General features: G+C 41.5%; 1 protein-coding gene across 5 annotated transcripts in view; it reads left to right on the forward strand.

Moving 5' to 3' along the window:
* The window catches only part of mpped2a (metallophosphoesterase domain containing 2a), a 184,535-nt gene that overhangs the window by 48,285 nt on the left and 119,724 nt on the right, over positions 1 to 16,526 (forward strand). For all 5 annotated transcript variants that reach the window (XM_043705579.1, XM_043705583.1, XM_043705582.1 and 2 more), the window contains exon 4: positions 1,916 to 2,141. In XM_043705579.1, the coding sequence (XP_043561514.1) occupies positions 1,916 to 2,141 (226 nt within the window). The remainder of the gene's footprint in view (positions 1 to 1,915; positions 2,142 to 16,526) is intronic.

The following is a 16,526-nucleotide window of genomic DNA, read 5'->3' on the forward strand; positions in this document are numbered from 1 at the left end:
GTAAAAAAACACTTTATCAATTACCACCATAGTTTGTCCAGATATACACTTATGCCCTGTATATTTTTGGAAAAGCTGTCTTCAGTTTAGTGTTTCAACTTACATTCTGACTTTTATTTTCCTCAACAACCATTTGCCTTTACAGAATTAAAATTGCACATTGATTTTGCCTTTACTCAAATTCCCAATGACTAATAAGCTGTATCTACCTTTATCGTACATGACAAAATTGAATGGGCCTGTCACAATTTTTAGTCACACCTTTTAGACAGCGGGATTTGTAGGCAGGAAGTTGAGTGCTCTAAAAAGTGTTTTCGTCAGTAAATAGATTGCTAATATTTTCTCCTTTGCATGAAGCAAAGTGATGGAATATTTGAGACATGCTTTCAAAATAAGGACTATAGTTATTTTTTTTAAAAGTATTTTCATTACAGTATCCTGTTGTTTAAGTATTATAGGGTAAAAGTGACTTGCTTTGCGAGATTGTTTCAATTCCTGAAATTGACAATTGGTGCTTTCTTGATTTTCAGGATCAGCTTTTGTAAGCATTTTTAACTTCATTGTGAATTATTTTAATTCTGGCCTGAACCATGCCACTAAATTGCTTGTATAAAAGCAATTCCTAGTGTGACCCTTATAATGAATATAACACCTGCCTGATTTGAAATAAAACCCAACATGTTTGTCGAAATAGTGAACACAGATGACATCACTGAAACAAATTCAGTTAACTTTAATGAAAGTAAAATCAAGACGTCTATTACACAGTATTTTAAAGCTGATGAAGTATTTTGGATCATAGTCACTGTTACAATATAACAAACGCAACAGCCAATTTTGACACAGCTGTATCCCACAAGAAATAATGACCATTTAATTTCTTCTGGCAGTACCAATGGTGATAAAACATTAGTTTGAAACCTAAGAACTCCTGTTTTTGTCCAAAAACATTGCCATGAATCTCCTATGTCCATTGAGACGGCAACTGTAGACACTGTCTCATCCAGCAAACATTATGTCCAAAAATGCAACATTCCCTCAGTACTGCATAGGAGTGCCTGTGGTGATATATTGGTTGAGCCTCTGGAGTGGGGTTTGAATCCAAACCCTTCTGACTCAGAGCTGAGTCTGCACATACTGAACCATGACTGACTGTTGCCATTGAATCAGGGTGCATGGATGATGATGCCGTTTCACCAAATGTTAATTCTGTTCCCCCAAGCTGCCCATCTTATGAATGGATCCTGTCACTCTTGAATGGGATCACCAACAGCCCAATGGCCTCATCCACAATTGGCATCCAGTTACATCATTGACCTCCACAATCACACCAGCAGCACCTCCAATGACCTCATCATCCCAATGATATCATTGCACCTAATAACATCATGTCCCCTGATGACACCACCAGCCCCAGAGCCATCATCAGCCCAGTGACCTCACCAGCACTCAAAGACCTCACTGGCACTAAATGAAACCACTCCCTCCATGATGTCACCACCCCACCAATGATCTCAATGGCACCCAATAACATTACTGATGCCCAAAATAAAATCACCATCCATAATGAGGTCAGCAAGAACTCATTGTTTAATTGAAAACAATGAACTCAAATCAATACAAAAACAATCTTATGTACATCAAAATCAATTACAAGGGCTTTTCAAGGGCCCTAATAGAAAGCTTCTTATTTAGTATGAGATTAAATTCAGTACTGTAAGAATCTGTGGGAATGGGATTGTTGAATAATTAAGTGAAATTAATGGTGCCTGTTATAACCTTTGTTGTTGTTGCAACAATTGTTCTGGCAGCCTGTACATTTTTAAAACATTTCCTCTCTTGCCCTTTACGTATTCCTTGAGCATGTTTAACAAGGGAGAAAGATTGTAATTAAGTGCTTCATTTGCAATTACAGGAAGCCTTCCCTATGAATATAAAATAGTCATCGCTGGAAACCATGAACTAACGTTTGATAAGGACTTCATTGCTGAGCTGGTGAAGCAGGACTACTACCGCTTCCCATCTGTCTCCAAGTTGAAGCCCGAGGACTTTGATAATGTCCAGTCACTCCTGACCAATTGTATTTACGTACAAGACTCTGAGATAACGGTGAAAGGATTTCAAATATATGGTGCACCGTGGTAAGTTTTAACTTGCTTTTCAGCTGGTTTCTTACATGTTCTATTAACAAACAGGTTTTATTCTATGTTATGGTTTCATTAATTGAGTGTCAAACCGGTTTATTGTTAGTGTTATATAACGGTTACAGTGCAGTTGACCATCTGCCCTTTGCATCTGTGCCCAGTCTCTGCAAAAGCAACTGAAGTAGCCTCCTACTGTCGTCCTCATCTTATAGCTCAGCAAATTTTATTTTCAGGTACTGATCCAATTCTCTTTTTGAAAGCTTCAGCTCCTTACAGGCAGTGTGTTCTAGATCTTAACCATTCACACCTTAACAGACTCGAGGAAAGCCCTAATTAGCCAAGGCATTGTGCACAATATTTGGAAAGTCTATCAACTATTGTGTTTTCCAACAAGGTTTCCTGGTTCTGCAAGGTTCTTTCATTGACGCATTCCCACTGGACCATCAAGTGGATTATTTCTGGGCAAGAGAGCTGTCTGAACTCTGGCTGTTGGTGCTGTTCTGACATGAAATACACCCGAAAGAGGCGTATCCACTATTCACTGTTGGGACAGCGTTATATTTTTGGTTCAATTATAATCCATAGCCCAAAGCAAAACATGAGTTGCTGGAATTGCTCGGTTTATCACAGGCAAAGTTTTTAAAAAGCAGTCTGTCTGTTGATAAAGTAAAGAATGATTTGCATTTATACCACCTCTCAACATCCCAAAGTATTTCACAACTACTTTTGAAAGCATAGTCTGTGTTGGGTAGAGAAATGGAGCAAGCAAGTTGATCATAGCAAGATCCCATAAGTTGTGTAGTATTAAACACCTCCCTATATCTTCAGGGAATACATTCCAAGACTGACCGTGGTTGCCCAAAACTGCAGATAGTAGCGAACCCATTATTTTAATGGGAGATTCGCCTCCCTGACAGCACCCTGGTTCCTGGTTCTGGGATGTTCCATGTAATATTTTTAGGCTGCAGCAAACTGTGGATAACTGAAACCGTGGAAGCCGATTCCGTGGTTACGGCGGTCGCCATGTAATGTGAAATTATAAGTTTTATTTTTAAGTGATGCTGCTGGAGGGATAAATGGTCATCAGCGTGTTCAGGCAACCCCACTGCCACATTTTATTTTCATTCATGGGGTGTGGAGAAGGCCAGCATTTATTGCCCATTTCCAATTGCATTTGGTAACGTGGTGTTGAGCTACCTTTTTGGAAGACAGCTGATTGGTTACTGGAGGGAAGTCCCATTGCTATTGGACCGGAATCCTACACAACCAGGGAAAAATCACAGTATGGAAAGAGGCCATTCAGCCTGCTGTATCTTCACCAGCCATCCATTCTAATCCTGTTTACAAGATGCTGGTCCATAACCTTGCAGGCTCCTGCCCTTCATGTAGGGATACAGGTTCCCTTTAAATGATATTAGGGTTTGTATCTCAACCACAAACTTGGTGGTGACTTCCAGACACCCCCTCCTTTGGATGAAAAAGTTCATCATCATGTCCCTTTGAGTCCTTTTACCCATCACCTTAAATCTGTACTCCCTGGTAATTGACCATTACACCAGGGGCAGCACATCTTCCATTTCCACTCTGTGTCAGCTCATTATTTTATACACCTCAATTAAGCCACTCCTCGGCTTTCTCTGCTTTAAGCAAACTGGCCTAGACCATCCAGCCTTTCCTCATATCTGAAATGTTTGCAGCGACAATGTTTTTGTAAATCTCCTCCATATTTCCTCATGATCCATTCTGAGCTTCCTGTAAGGTGGCGGCCAGAACTGTCGACAAACCTCCAGCTGTGGCCTAACCAGTGTCTTGTATAGCATGATCATCCAACGTTACTGATTCTGTGTTTAAAAGCTTGTCCAATGAAGGAAAGCGTCCCATCTACTACATTTGCCATCTTGTCTACCTGTCCTGTCACCTTCGAGAACCTGTGGACATTCACTGTAAGGCCTCGGTTCCTTCCAGCTCTCTGTTCTCTCCCATTTGTTGTGTATGTAGGCATAAGCCCATCTTGGGCAAAGATGACATTTTATTTCCTGAAAGATACCAGAGAACAAGTTGGATTTTCACAGCAATGTAGTAATTTTATGGTCACCATTACTGATATTAGTTTCATATTTCAGATTTATCTAATTAACCTTTAGTTGCTTAGCTGGCATTTAAGCTCATGTATCCTGATCATTAATCAGGATTACTAGTCCAGTACCTCTGCTGTTTCTTTGAATCCTTTACATCCGCCTGAGAAAGCAGAAGATCATCAGTTTGATTACTCTTTTGAAAGTTGGTACCTCTGATAATGCAATGTTCTCTCAGCAGCTGCATTGGAAACATTGGCCTAAATTCAGAGCTGACATCTCTGGAATGGGTGACAGTGCCTCCTACTGATACTCAAGTGGAAATGCAGCATGTGATGATTACATGGATGGTGTCAAGCATCTACCACTCGAGTTGAAATGATTGACTGTTTTGGTTGGCACCCAGCAGCTTTATTGTAGGAATGCTTGAATGTACTGGTGTCTGCTGTTATGGAATATACCATCTCTATGGAGCATGAACTAATCTGGTCAGCCCAATGTATGGTAACTTCGTTTTGCCTGAGGCAGGAAGCAATTTGGCTTGTGCAGAACTCTGTAAACCAATCTTTCAACTGATGTGAATTGTTCGATGGTGTGTCTCCTTTGGTAGAGATGAAGCAAAGAAGGAGTGGGATAAAGGGAAACCAAATGATAGATCTGTGGAGTGATGGAGTACAGGAGGGAATTATTAAACCCATTTGATCTGCAATGATGCTTGGAAAGAGAATTCTAACAATAAACGCTTGCAATGCTGCCTATTAATAACACACTACATTATCGTGATGCATGCCATAAGCAATATTGAAAAAAATTTGACCCTAGGCCAGAGAAGGAATGATAGGACGGTGACCAAAAGGTTGGTCACTATGTTTAGACTTGAGGTGCATCTTAAAGGAGGAGAGAGAGTTACGATGTGAAGCAGTGTGTCGGGGAGCGCCTAACTACTGTAGGCACAGCAGTCAATGATAGAGCAATTATACAGAGGAATCTCGATTATCTGAAGGACCTGCGCGAGGAGTATTTCATTTGATTAGTCAAATTCCGGATAATCGAATACTGAGTAACATAGTTTAGCCAAGCATCGAGACCTTACGATCTTGCCGGACAATCCAATATTCGGGCAATCAAATGCCAGATAATTGAGGTTCCTCTGTTCTTGGGGAGGCTCAAGAGGCTGGAATTTGGAGGATCTCAGAAGGTTTTAGATATGGTGAAAATTACGAAAACAAGAATGTGTGAGGACATAAAAGGACTTGAAAACAAGGGTGAGAACTTGAACAGTGAGGCATTGTTTGAATGGAGGCCTATGCAGGACACCAGAGGTAATTGGTTAATAGAACTTGCCGTGAGTTAGGAAATAAGCAGCAAGAGTTTTGGATGAACTTTTTTTATATAGGGTGGAAGAGGGGAGACTGGCCAGAGAAGCAGTAGAATAATCACGTTTAGAGGTTGCAAAACAGCAGCAGCATAGAGGGGTCTGAATATTGACAGTACTGATGATGATGGAGTAGATGTGTGACCTGATGCTGATCTCTGGGTCATTATATAAACACCAAGGTGGTGAATTGACTGTTTCAATCTTAATCATTTGCCAAGGGGAAGGATGGAGGAGGTAAATTGGGAACTGAGATTGGTTTGGAATTCAGCCAGTAGTTCGTCCCTTTGTGGCGTTTATTTGTCCAAGATTTCTACTCCCTCTGTATCAGATATCAGGCACATTGGAAGCACTGCAAAGTTCGAGAGAGGTGGTGGTGAGGTAGAGCTGGCTCTCATCAATATACACGTGGAATTCAAGGGGCATCAGGTAAATGGAAAGCAAGAGGTTGTAGAGGACCTCAGGAGATAATTGTTTGGGATTGGGAAGAGAATCCTTCAAAGATGATTCTCTGGCTACGATTAGGTTGATCAGAATGGAGCATCCTACCCGGCTTCACTGTGGACAGGAGGCAAGAGTTACTGTGGTTTTCTCAAAATTGTAAAAGGCATGAAGAGGCCATAGTCATATTTTTCATCATTATTCATATGGGGGCTGTAGGATGCCTCCACTAGCCCTGGACAAGGTGGTAGTGAGTTGCTTTCTTAACACAGTCTACGCTGGGTAGGTACACCTACAGTGCTCTTAGGGAGAAGGTTCCAGAATGTGGATCCACTGACAGGGAATGAATGTATTTCCATCAAAAATAGCTGGAGAAACTCAGACCTAGCCACAACTGTGGAGAGAGAGCAGTACTAATATTTTGAATCCAGTGACCCTTCTTCACTGCTTCTGTGCAGTGGACTCCAGATCAGAAAAACTCGCTGCATAAAAATCTGCTTTCTTTGTCATCTCTGGTACTTTTTACCAGTGAGCTTTGATCTGTTTCCTCTGTTTACTGACCAGTAAAAATGATTGTCTTTATTTACTGCATGGAAATCAAAAGGCTAACATCCAAGTTCTGCAAGTAATCGGGAAGGCAAATGGAATGGTGGCCTTTATTTCAAATAGAGTGGCGAGTCAAAGTAAATATAAAAATAATGGCGTATTTTAAAAAAAAAACTCTTGCGAAAACTATACAAGGCACTGATCAGACAACACCTAAGATAATGTGTACTTGGTCCCATTAATTGTGGAAAGATATACTGGCATTGAAGGCAGTCCACTTACTAGGCTGATCCTTGTTACAGCGGGTTTGTCTTACAAGGACACATTGAGTCGATTGGGTCTGTACTCACTGGAGTCTAGAGGAATGAGAGGTGACCTTCCTCAAACTTATAAAATTCTTGGTTGACTTGACAGGGTAGATGCAGAGAGGTTGCTGAATTTATGGAGGAGTCTAGGATGAGAGGACGTAACCTTGGAGTAAGGGTCACCCAGTTTGGGTGGAGATGTGGAAGAATGAGGAAAAGGTGCCGGAGTAGAGTTGAGGATTATCAGTTTGGCCATGGTAGAGGAGACTCGATATTGTTTGAGCTCATATGTTGTCTTATTTTTCTCTTGCCCACAATTGAAATCCCTTATCTCTGGTATAATTCCAGTACTTCCAGGCTTTCTTCTGAAAGAGTGGTCCCCAAGTCTGAACCATATCACTGCAGCTGAACAGTATACTCTATTCTTGTCAAAGTGACAGGACTTCTAAATCCTGTACCCTAAAGATTTTTATTTGCAATGTACAAGCACTGAGTGCAGTTTGTGGCATTCCTTTCAATGAAACTTCTGCCCCATTTACAGTCATGTCTTTACTAAAACAGGAAAGTTTGGTGATCTGAACCCACTGAATGGCCACCCATAGCACAGAATTAACTCAATATCACCTCAATGTGGGTAGAAGTAAACAGGGATAATGGAAATGGTAATCAAAATTTAATGAAGTTGTTTAGAAACCTGGAATTCAAACTATTAAATTTATTGGAAAGGATGCAGCCATATTATAGACTTGGACTGAAATGATGGCTTGTAAAAGAACACAGGGTGGTGCTGGTTTCCCCTGCTGTTTCTCAGTCTAATGGGGTAACATCAAAGAGTTATATTGCACTGCTGTAAACTGATATTGCAGCACAGGCTTTGCTTGTTTCCAAAAAAGCTCCCTAATCTACTCAAAGTAGGTCTTCTGCAAATCAGTTGTATCGGGGAATAGGCCACACAAAGGCAATTAGTTACTGCGCTCTGGGTGACCGGTTTAAACATGGAAGAAGTCAGGAACAAGGCGAGACAAAAAGAGACCACAAATGTTGAACTTGATAATAAAACAGCAGGCCTCTTAGCATCTGGTAAAAGCAAAACAGGGTTAATGTCTTAGTCTTGGACCCCACAACAGAATATTGCTAAGATTGCTGAATAGTAAGGCTAGAAATGACTGTCGGGTCTGGTAACCTAATGCTTACTGTCACAGAATTTCACGGTCTGGTATTGTTAACTTTGATTTCAAACTACAACAGCTTCCTCAGCTTTACAAATAAAACACCTAATATTTAAATATTGAGTAGCTAATCCAGAAACTTGAGCTCATCCAGAACTGCTTCCCACTTCCTAACTGGCGTCAAGTCCCATTTGCCAGTATCTACTGACGGTTATTGGTCTGCACATTGCTAAATGCTGAAGAACTCAAGATATTGCAAATTTTAAAGCTATATCTTTAAAAGTGGACACGAACTGTTGAGTTATAGCTGAAGCAGGGCATGTGACTTGGTGATCCAGAGAGCCCTGAAAGCCAAATACATACCTAATTTAAATATGGACCTGGCGAACTGGCAAATCCACAACTTTGTGCAGGACAAAAAGGGATTCAACACAGCAGCAAACTCCTCTTTCTGCTTCACTGTGGACAATAGAATAATTGAAACTCAGTGGGTTTCAGATGGGCATTTGGATGGGTACATGAATAGGAAGGGTTTGGAGGAATATGGGCTGGGTACTGGTAGGTGGGACTAGATTGGGTTGGGATATCTAGTCAGCATGGACGGGTTGTACCGAAGGGTCTGTTTCCATGCTCTACGACTCGATGACTTTAGATTATATTGCGGTGGTGCCTTATCCCAAACACACAATCTTTGTTGTTTAGCGCTCATGGTGGGAAAAGCCACAGTACACCACATGTACTGGCCTAACACCACCGCATTTAGAAAAGGACTTTTGACTCTTAACAGGTCACATGGTTTTACCAGCCATGACTGTTAGCCATCTTTAAAACTAACAGTAGAAGCTGTCCTGAAAAGGAACAAGATGATATGAAAAGCCATTGAACCTGCACCAGATATCCAAGATAATATACAGCCTTACATTGAAGCTTTGAAAATCAATCTCCCTCTGTCCGATCTTCACCTGAATTCTCTGCTTTTATAAAGCCAACATGCTGGTAAAAGCATAAATTCATCTAAGAAATCATGGGTCTGCTATGAAATAAACTGAAATAATTCCAGATTGTACTTGTGTTTTTTTTTGCGTTGGTGTCCAATCTTTGTGTGTATGTGTGTGTTGATGAGACATCGCATTTTGAGCTTTCAGGAGGAATATGTGACAATAAATTGTCCTGTTTAATTTTAAATTCACCAACACTTGTTGCTCGGATAATGAAAATTTGTGGAAATAGCTGACTATTAAACACATAACCCTCACATGCAAGACACTTTAATCATATACAACACAATACACAACCGTGGATTTAATCTAATTTGACAGTATTAGGCAAGAACTTTCAGGTAATCGGACAGCTGGAAAAAGGGAAGCCTTCAGAAATGAGATAACGAGAATTCAGAGAAAGTGTATTCCTGTTAGAGTGAAAGGAAAGGCTGCTAGGTGTAGGGAATGCTGGATGACTAGAGAAGTTGAGAGTTTGGTTAAGAAAAAGAAGGAAGCATATGTCAGGTATAGACAGGATAGATCGAGTGAATCCTTAGAAGAGTATAAAGACAGTGGGAGTATATGTAAGACGGAGATCAGTAGGACAAAAAGAGGACATGAGATAGTTTTGGTGAATACAGTTAAGGAGAATCCAAAGGACTTTTACAAATACATTAAGGACAAAAGGGTAACTAGGGAGAGAATAGGGCCTCTCAAAGATCAGTAAGGCAGCCTTTGTGTGGAGCCGCAGGAGATGGGGCAGATACTAACAAGTTTTTTTTAAATGTTTATTATGGAAAAGGACCTGGAAGATATGGAATATAGAGAAATAGATGGTGATATCTTGAAACAAGTCCATATTACAGAGGAAGAAGTGTTGGATGTATTGAAACACAAAAATGGATAAATCCCCAGGACCTGATCAGGTGTACCCCAGAACCCTGACTGTAGGGCCCCTTGCTGAGATATTTGTATCATCAGTAGTCACAGGTGAGGTGCCGAAAGACTGGAGGTTGGCTAACATGGTGCCACTGTTTAAGAAGGGTGGTAAGGACAAGCCAGGGAACTATAGACAAGCCAGTGGGCCTGACCTCGGTGGTGGGCAAGTTGTTGGAGGGAATCCTGAGGGACAGGATGTACATGTATTTGAAAGGCAAGGACTGATTAGGAATAGTCAACATGGCTTTATGCCTGGGAAATCATGTCTCACAAGCCTGGTTGAGATGTTTAAAGAAGTAACAAAGAGGATTGATGAGGGCAGAGCGGTGGACATGATCTATATGGGCTTCAGTAAGGCGTTTGACAATGTTCCCCATGGGAGACTGGTTAGCAAGGTTAGATCTCACGGAATACAGGGAGAAGTAGCCATTTGGATACAGAACTAGCTCAACGGTAGAAGGTGGTGGTGGAGGGTTGTTTTTCAGACTGGAGGCCTGTGACCAGTGGAGTGCCACAAGGATCGGTGCTGGGTCCACTACATTTCGTCATTTATATAAATGATTTGGATGTGAGTATAAGAGGCAGAGTTAGTAAGTTTGCCGATGACACTAAAATTGGAGTTGTAGTGGACAGAGAAGAAGATTACCTCAGATTACAACAGGATCTTGATCAGATGGGCCAGTGGGCTGAGAAGTGGCAGATGGAGTTTATTTTAGATAAATGTGAAGTGCTGCATTTTGGGAAAGCAAATCTTAGCAGGACTTATACACCTAATGGTAAAGTCCCAGGGAATGTTGTTGAACAAGGAGACCTTTGAGTGCAGGTTCATAGCTCTTTGAAAGTGGAGTTGCAGGTAGATTGGATAGTGAAGAAGGCGTTTGGTATGCTTTCCTTTGGTATGCCTATCGGAAGGATGTTGTGAAACTTGAAAGGGTTCAGAAAAGATTGACAAGGATGCTGCTAGTGTTGGAGAATTTGAGCTATAGAGCAAGGTTAAATAGGCTGGGGCTGTTGTCCCTGGAGTGTCAGAGGCTGAGGGATGACCTTATCGAGGTTTATAAAATCATGAGGGGCATGGATAGTATAAATAGACAAAGTCTTTTCCCTGGGGTGGGGGAGTCCAGAACTAGAGGGCATAGGTTTAGGGTGAGAGGGGAAAGATATAAAAGGGACCTAAGGGGCAACTTTTTCACACAAATTGTACGTGTATGGAATGAGCTGCTAGAGGAAGTGGCGGAGGCTGGTATGATTGCAATGTTTAAAAGGCATTTGGATGGGTATATGAATAGGAAGGGTTCGGAGGGATATGGACTGGATGCAGGCAGGTGGGACTAGATTGGGTTTGGATATCTGATCAGCATAGACGAGTTGGACCAAAGGGCCTGTTTCCGTGCTGTACATCTCTGGGACTCTAGACTTTGCTGTGCTACTTCAGATATCTCCTTAGCATTATCCCCCTTTACTGCCTTTGTAAACTCCTCTCATCTTACTTGAACTCTGTGGTCCCCAGTTATGACCTCCAGTGCCTTTCCTGCTTGCACTATACCATTGGTTGCTGTCCACTACTTGACTTCTTAAAATCTGGAACGCAATTCGTCAACCTTTCCCTTATGCTTTGTTTTAAGGTTATGCTTGTCGTCTACTTCTACAGTTGTTTGTTTTGATGTGTCTTCTTTTTCGAGCTGTATCATTCTGAGCATGATAATATTCCTGTGACATGTCTAAGAGTTTTCAGGGTTGCATGTAAATATAAAGTTATCATTTAGGTCACTGGCAAAGGCTAGATGTTGAAAGAAAAGCTCAAGTTGTTTGGTTGTCATTTAGTCAGTGATTTTAAGAGGTTTCCATGCCAGTATTGAATTTGGTGAGAGTTACGATCGGCATAAACTGAATACTGCAAGAGCTTCCCATTTTATAACAGAACAATACTTCAAGTCTATTGGAATGATGGAAATTTTAAGCAAGAAATAATGAAATACCCATGAAACGAGGTTCCTCGCTGATCAACTTTATTGAATGGGATGCAGCAAAAGACGCCATCATTTTAAGATCTCTCGTGCCTTTCATTACCAATCTTCCTACAATGATTTTGGGGTAGCCGAGTCAACATGGAGAAGGAACATTTCAACTCTTTATATTTGATCCACATTAATCTGTGGTTGTCCTTTCCTGCTTCAACTGGGAGAGTGAAGAGTATTTACATTTTCACAGTTTGACTGACCACTTCAAAATTGTTGTTGTGAGACAATAATTTCCAATGCTTGCTTTTACAAGGAATTAAAGGAAGTTAAATATAGTGAATAGGTTTGTTTTAATCATGGAGAGTAGGCTTTTTAGCGAGTTTTCAGAAATTTTGTGGCTCAAATTGAGATTCTAGATGTAGGTTTGCTCACTGATCTGGAAGGTTCATTTTCAGACGTTTCCTCACCATACTAGGTAACATCATCAGTGATCCTCTGGATGAAGCACTGGTGGCATGACCCACTTTCTATTTATGTGTTGAGGTTTCCTTGGGTTGGTGACATCATTTCCTGTTCTTTTTCTCAGGGGGTGGTAAATGGGATCCAAGTCAATGTGTTTTTTGATAGAATTCTGGTTGGAATGCCATGCCTTGAGGAATTCTTGTGTGTGTCTCTGTTTGCCTTGTCCTAGGACAGATGTGTTGTCCCAGTCGAAGTGGTGTCTTTCCTCATCTGTATGTAAGTGAGAGTGGGCCATGTCTTTTTGTGGCTAGTTGACGTTCATGTATCCTGGTGGCTAGTTTTCTGCTTGTTTGTGCAATGTAGTGTGTGTTGCATTTCTTGCACGGTATTTCGTAAATGACATTAGTTTGTTGTTGTCTGTATTGGGTCTTTCAAGTTCATTAGCTGCTGTTTTAGTGTGTTCGTGGGTTTGTGGGCTACCATGCTGCCAAGAGATCTGAGTAGTTTGTCAGTCATTTAGGATAACTAAACTCGTAAATAGAAAGTGGGCCATGCCACCAGTGCTTCATCCGGAGGCTCACTGATGATGTTACTTAGTATGGTGACGAAACATTTGAAAATGAGCCTTCCAGCTCAGCGAGCAAACCTACATCAGGTAGGCCTTTTTTTAATCAGTGGTGAATTTATCATTAAGACTTGTTTTCACCCCATTTAAGCAAAGAGTAGTTAATGATGGAGATTAGCATAGTTTTGACAATAAATTTGCATAGGCATTATGAAGGTTCATAGGTGATGGTGGAGGCTATAGGTTGGTATGAAGCTATTATGGGACTATGAGGGTGGGTAGAGGGGCATATGTTGATATAAAACATATGAGGGGCGATGGCAATGGATCGAGACCATGTGATGGTATGGATAGAGTATTGGGGTGTATGGAGGGTGTGGTAGCTGGGAAGGAGGGCTAAGGGATGGAGTTTTACTTGCGTTCATGTCTTTGAAAACGTTCTGATTCATCAAAGCAGGCCTTATCTCCAGCCTGGTTCCACACACAGCAGTCTCCATTCTTGGCCTCAACTTCCACTTCCACCTTGAAGATGACCCCCATCTCCCTTCCCTGGGAATGAAAATCCCAAATGATGGGAGATGTTCTTCTGGGTTGGGCTTGCAGAGATTCTGGCTTCGTGACTCGAGTGAAAATTCAGGCCTCTGTTTAGTTTTTTTGGAATTGTCGTTTGAAGCAAATTTCATTGTTAATACCTCCAACAATGCAACGTTCCATCAGTACTACAAAGTATCAGTGAAATTATGGGATCAGGTTACTGGTAATTCAACTTGAAGCTACAATCTTCAGGGGCAAAAGAGCCAACCAATTGCGAATGACCCTGAGGAAATCTTCACAGCTTTGTATTTTTTTTTGTTAATTCCAGAATTTCTTTTAAAATTCAGATAAGATTTGAACTCATGGTGCCCAGAGCATTAGTCTGGGCCACTGGATGACTAACCCAGTGACATTATGACTATGCTACTGACTTGCACAACACTAACTATGGTTTGCTTTCTGTTCTAAGCTGAGGATCCACCTTTCCAATCTCACCCCTTTTAAGTTCCTTATTTTAGTCATTCCACCAGACACGGCCATTTCTTTAGCTCTGGAATTCCCAGTCTGAATCTCTCTTTTCTACTTCTCTCTGACTTCCTTTACGACGGGTAAAGTTGCCATGTAAATGTAGGTGGGTTTTGGCTCATGTCATCAGCAAGTTGGCCTGCCCCATTTGCCATGGTAACACATACCCCCACTGGCTCCAGGTTAATATCTGGAGTTTAAACCTCTCCTCATTTTTAAATCCTTCTGTGTCTCAGCTTCTCCTGGTTTGTGTAATCCCCTCTAGACTCGCAACCTTCCATGATCTCTGTCAAGAGTGTGGTGCTGGAAAAGCACAGCAGGTCAGGCAGCATCCAAGGAACAGGAGAGTCGGTGTTTCGGGCAGAATCCCTTCAGCAGGATGGAGGTGGGTCCCAATCTAATGGCAGTGGGCCGATATAGATTTTTTTTAGGTTACATTACAGTGTGGAAACAGGCCCTTCGGCCCAACAAGTCCACACCGACCCACCGAAGTGCAACCCACCCATACCCCTACATTTACCCCTTACCTAACACTACGGGCAATTTAACATGGCCAATTCACCTAACCTGCACATCTTTGGACTGTGGGAGGAAACTGGATCACCCGGAGGAAACCAACGCAGACACGGGGAGAACCGGCAAACTCCACACAGTCAGTCGCCTGAGGCGGGAATTGAACCCGGGTCTCCGGCGCTGTGAGGCAGCAGCGCTAACCACTTTATCATTATGTAAAATGCCTGCATGAATTACAATAATCCTGTATAGTAAGAATGGGCAGTGCTATAATTAAAGCCTACTAAGACTGCAACAAAAAAAAACTACCAAGCTTCAGGGATTAAGTGCAAATTGATTTAGATTGCATTTCTAGTGGTGAAGCCAACAGAGTTTTTGTGCTTTTCCAGCCCCACACTCTCGATACTGATCTCCAGCATCTGCAGTCCTCAGTTGCCCCTCCCTTCCATCATTTCTGTGCTTCTCTCATTCTGATTTTTATGAGCATCCTTGATTTTAATCACTCCACGGTTGGTGGCCATGCCTTCGGCTACTGAGGTAGAGTTTGCACATATTGATGCTTCCAGATGCTTATCTCTGCATGTGTTTATGCCAAGGCTTTGAGGAGTCAAAAGAAGAGGGGGAGGACATTCAGCCTCTGAGCCTGTGCTGTCATTCAGCTAACTCATAGCTCATCAATGTGTTAACTCTAAGTTCTTAGTTTCTACTTTTTCCATTACATTATAATGGTGAGCAAAAATCTTATGGATCTGCATTTGGAAATTTTAAGCTGACCTCCAATCTCAACAGGGGGAGTGTTTCCAATTTGCACTCACCATTGTATGAGGAAGTGCTTACAGACTTCAACCCTGGAATTCCCTGTGATACTTTACCTCCCTTTCCTCCTATTGCAGTTCATAAAGTTTGTCTTTGACAAGGCTTTTTGACCATCTATCTAATATTTTCTTACTCGGAAATTTGTTATGTTTCAGTTTCAATTCTCCTATGATGCACCTTGGGATATTTTATTAGATTGAAAGTGCTATGTGTTGTTGGTCATGCTACTGTTAAAATGACAAACAGAAGAATATTGTGCGAATGCCTGAATCACTTCATCGTTAACATGGGTCAGCAAATCAATCCTAGGCTGGTGGTGGACATGGAAGTAATACTTCCCAATTAAATCAACGAAGCTGAATTGTTGCCAGTTACTGTAAAATGAAGTGATCTAGAAACCAGGCATTAACAGAAACAAGTGAGATTCAGATGTTTAATGTTGCACTAGATAAACCTAGGTTTCCTGGGAGTCTGGATAGCTGAACATCTTCGCATTCATCCTCAGCCTGAAAATGTATTCTGGCAGTGCCTGCTCTATCTGGTGACCTCAATATGTCAGGACTTGGTGTATTCAGTGAGACGTGCAATTACTGTTAGGTTTAGTATGGGCTGTCAGCCTGTGTAATTATGTAATTCAATACCTGCACTGCATTACAGTAATATCTAGTCACGTACAAGGAGAGCTTAGGCCGCGACCAGCTTGGCTCATGTTTATTTACATTATTAACATCAGAGGCCTCTTTTTTTTGTGTGATCTTGATTGAAACTCTGTTGGCTTCTCCACTAGAAATGCAATCTAAATCAATTTGCACTTAACCCCCGAAGCTAGGTAGTTTTTTTTTGTTGCAGTCTTAGTAGGCTTTAACTATAGCACTGCCCAGTCTTAAAATACAGGATTACTGTGATTCACGCAGGCATTTTACATAATGATAAAGAAAACTTTGATCCTATATCGGTCCACTGCCATTAGATTATGAGCCACATCCTCTTGTTACCTTGGTAACTGTAGTGTTAATTAAAACGTCTTTTGTAGGGTGTAATTTTGTCTGTTGCCCACCGAAATGCATGCACCGTGTGCTTATGTTTGTGCATACCGGTGCTTGAGGAGAAAGTGAGGTCTGCAGATGCTGGAGATCAAAGTTGAAACTTTATTGCTGGAACAGCACAGCAGGTCAG

The sequence above is a fragment of the Chiloscyllium plagiosum genome, chromosome 16 (assembly GCF_004010195.1).
Source record: "Chiloscyllium plagiosum isolate BGI_BamShark_2017 chromosome 16, ASM401019v2, whole genome shotgun sequence".
Lineage (NCBI taxonomy): Eukaryota > Metazoa > Chordata > Chondrichthyes > Orectolobiformes > Hemiscylliidae > Chiloscyllium > Chiloscyllium plagiosum.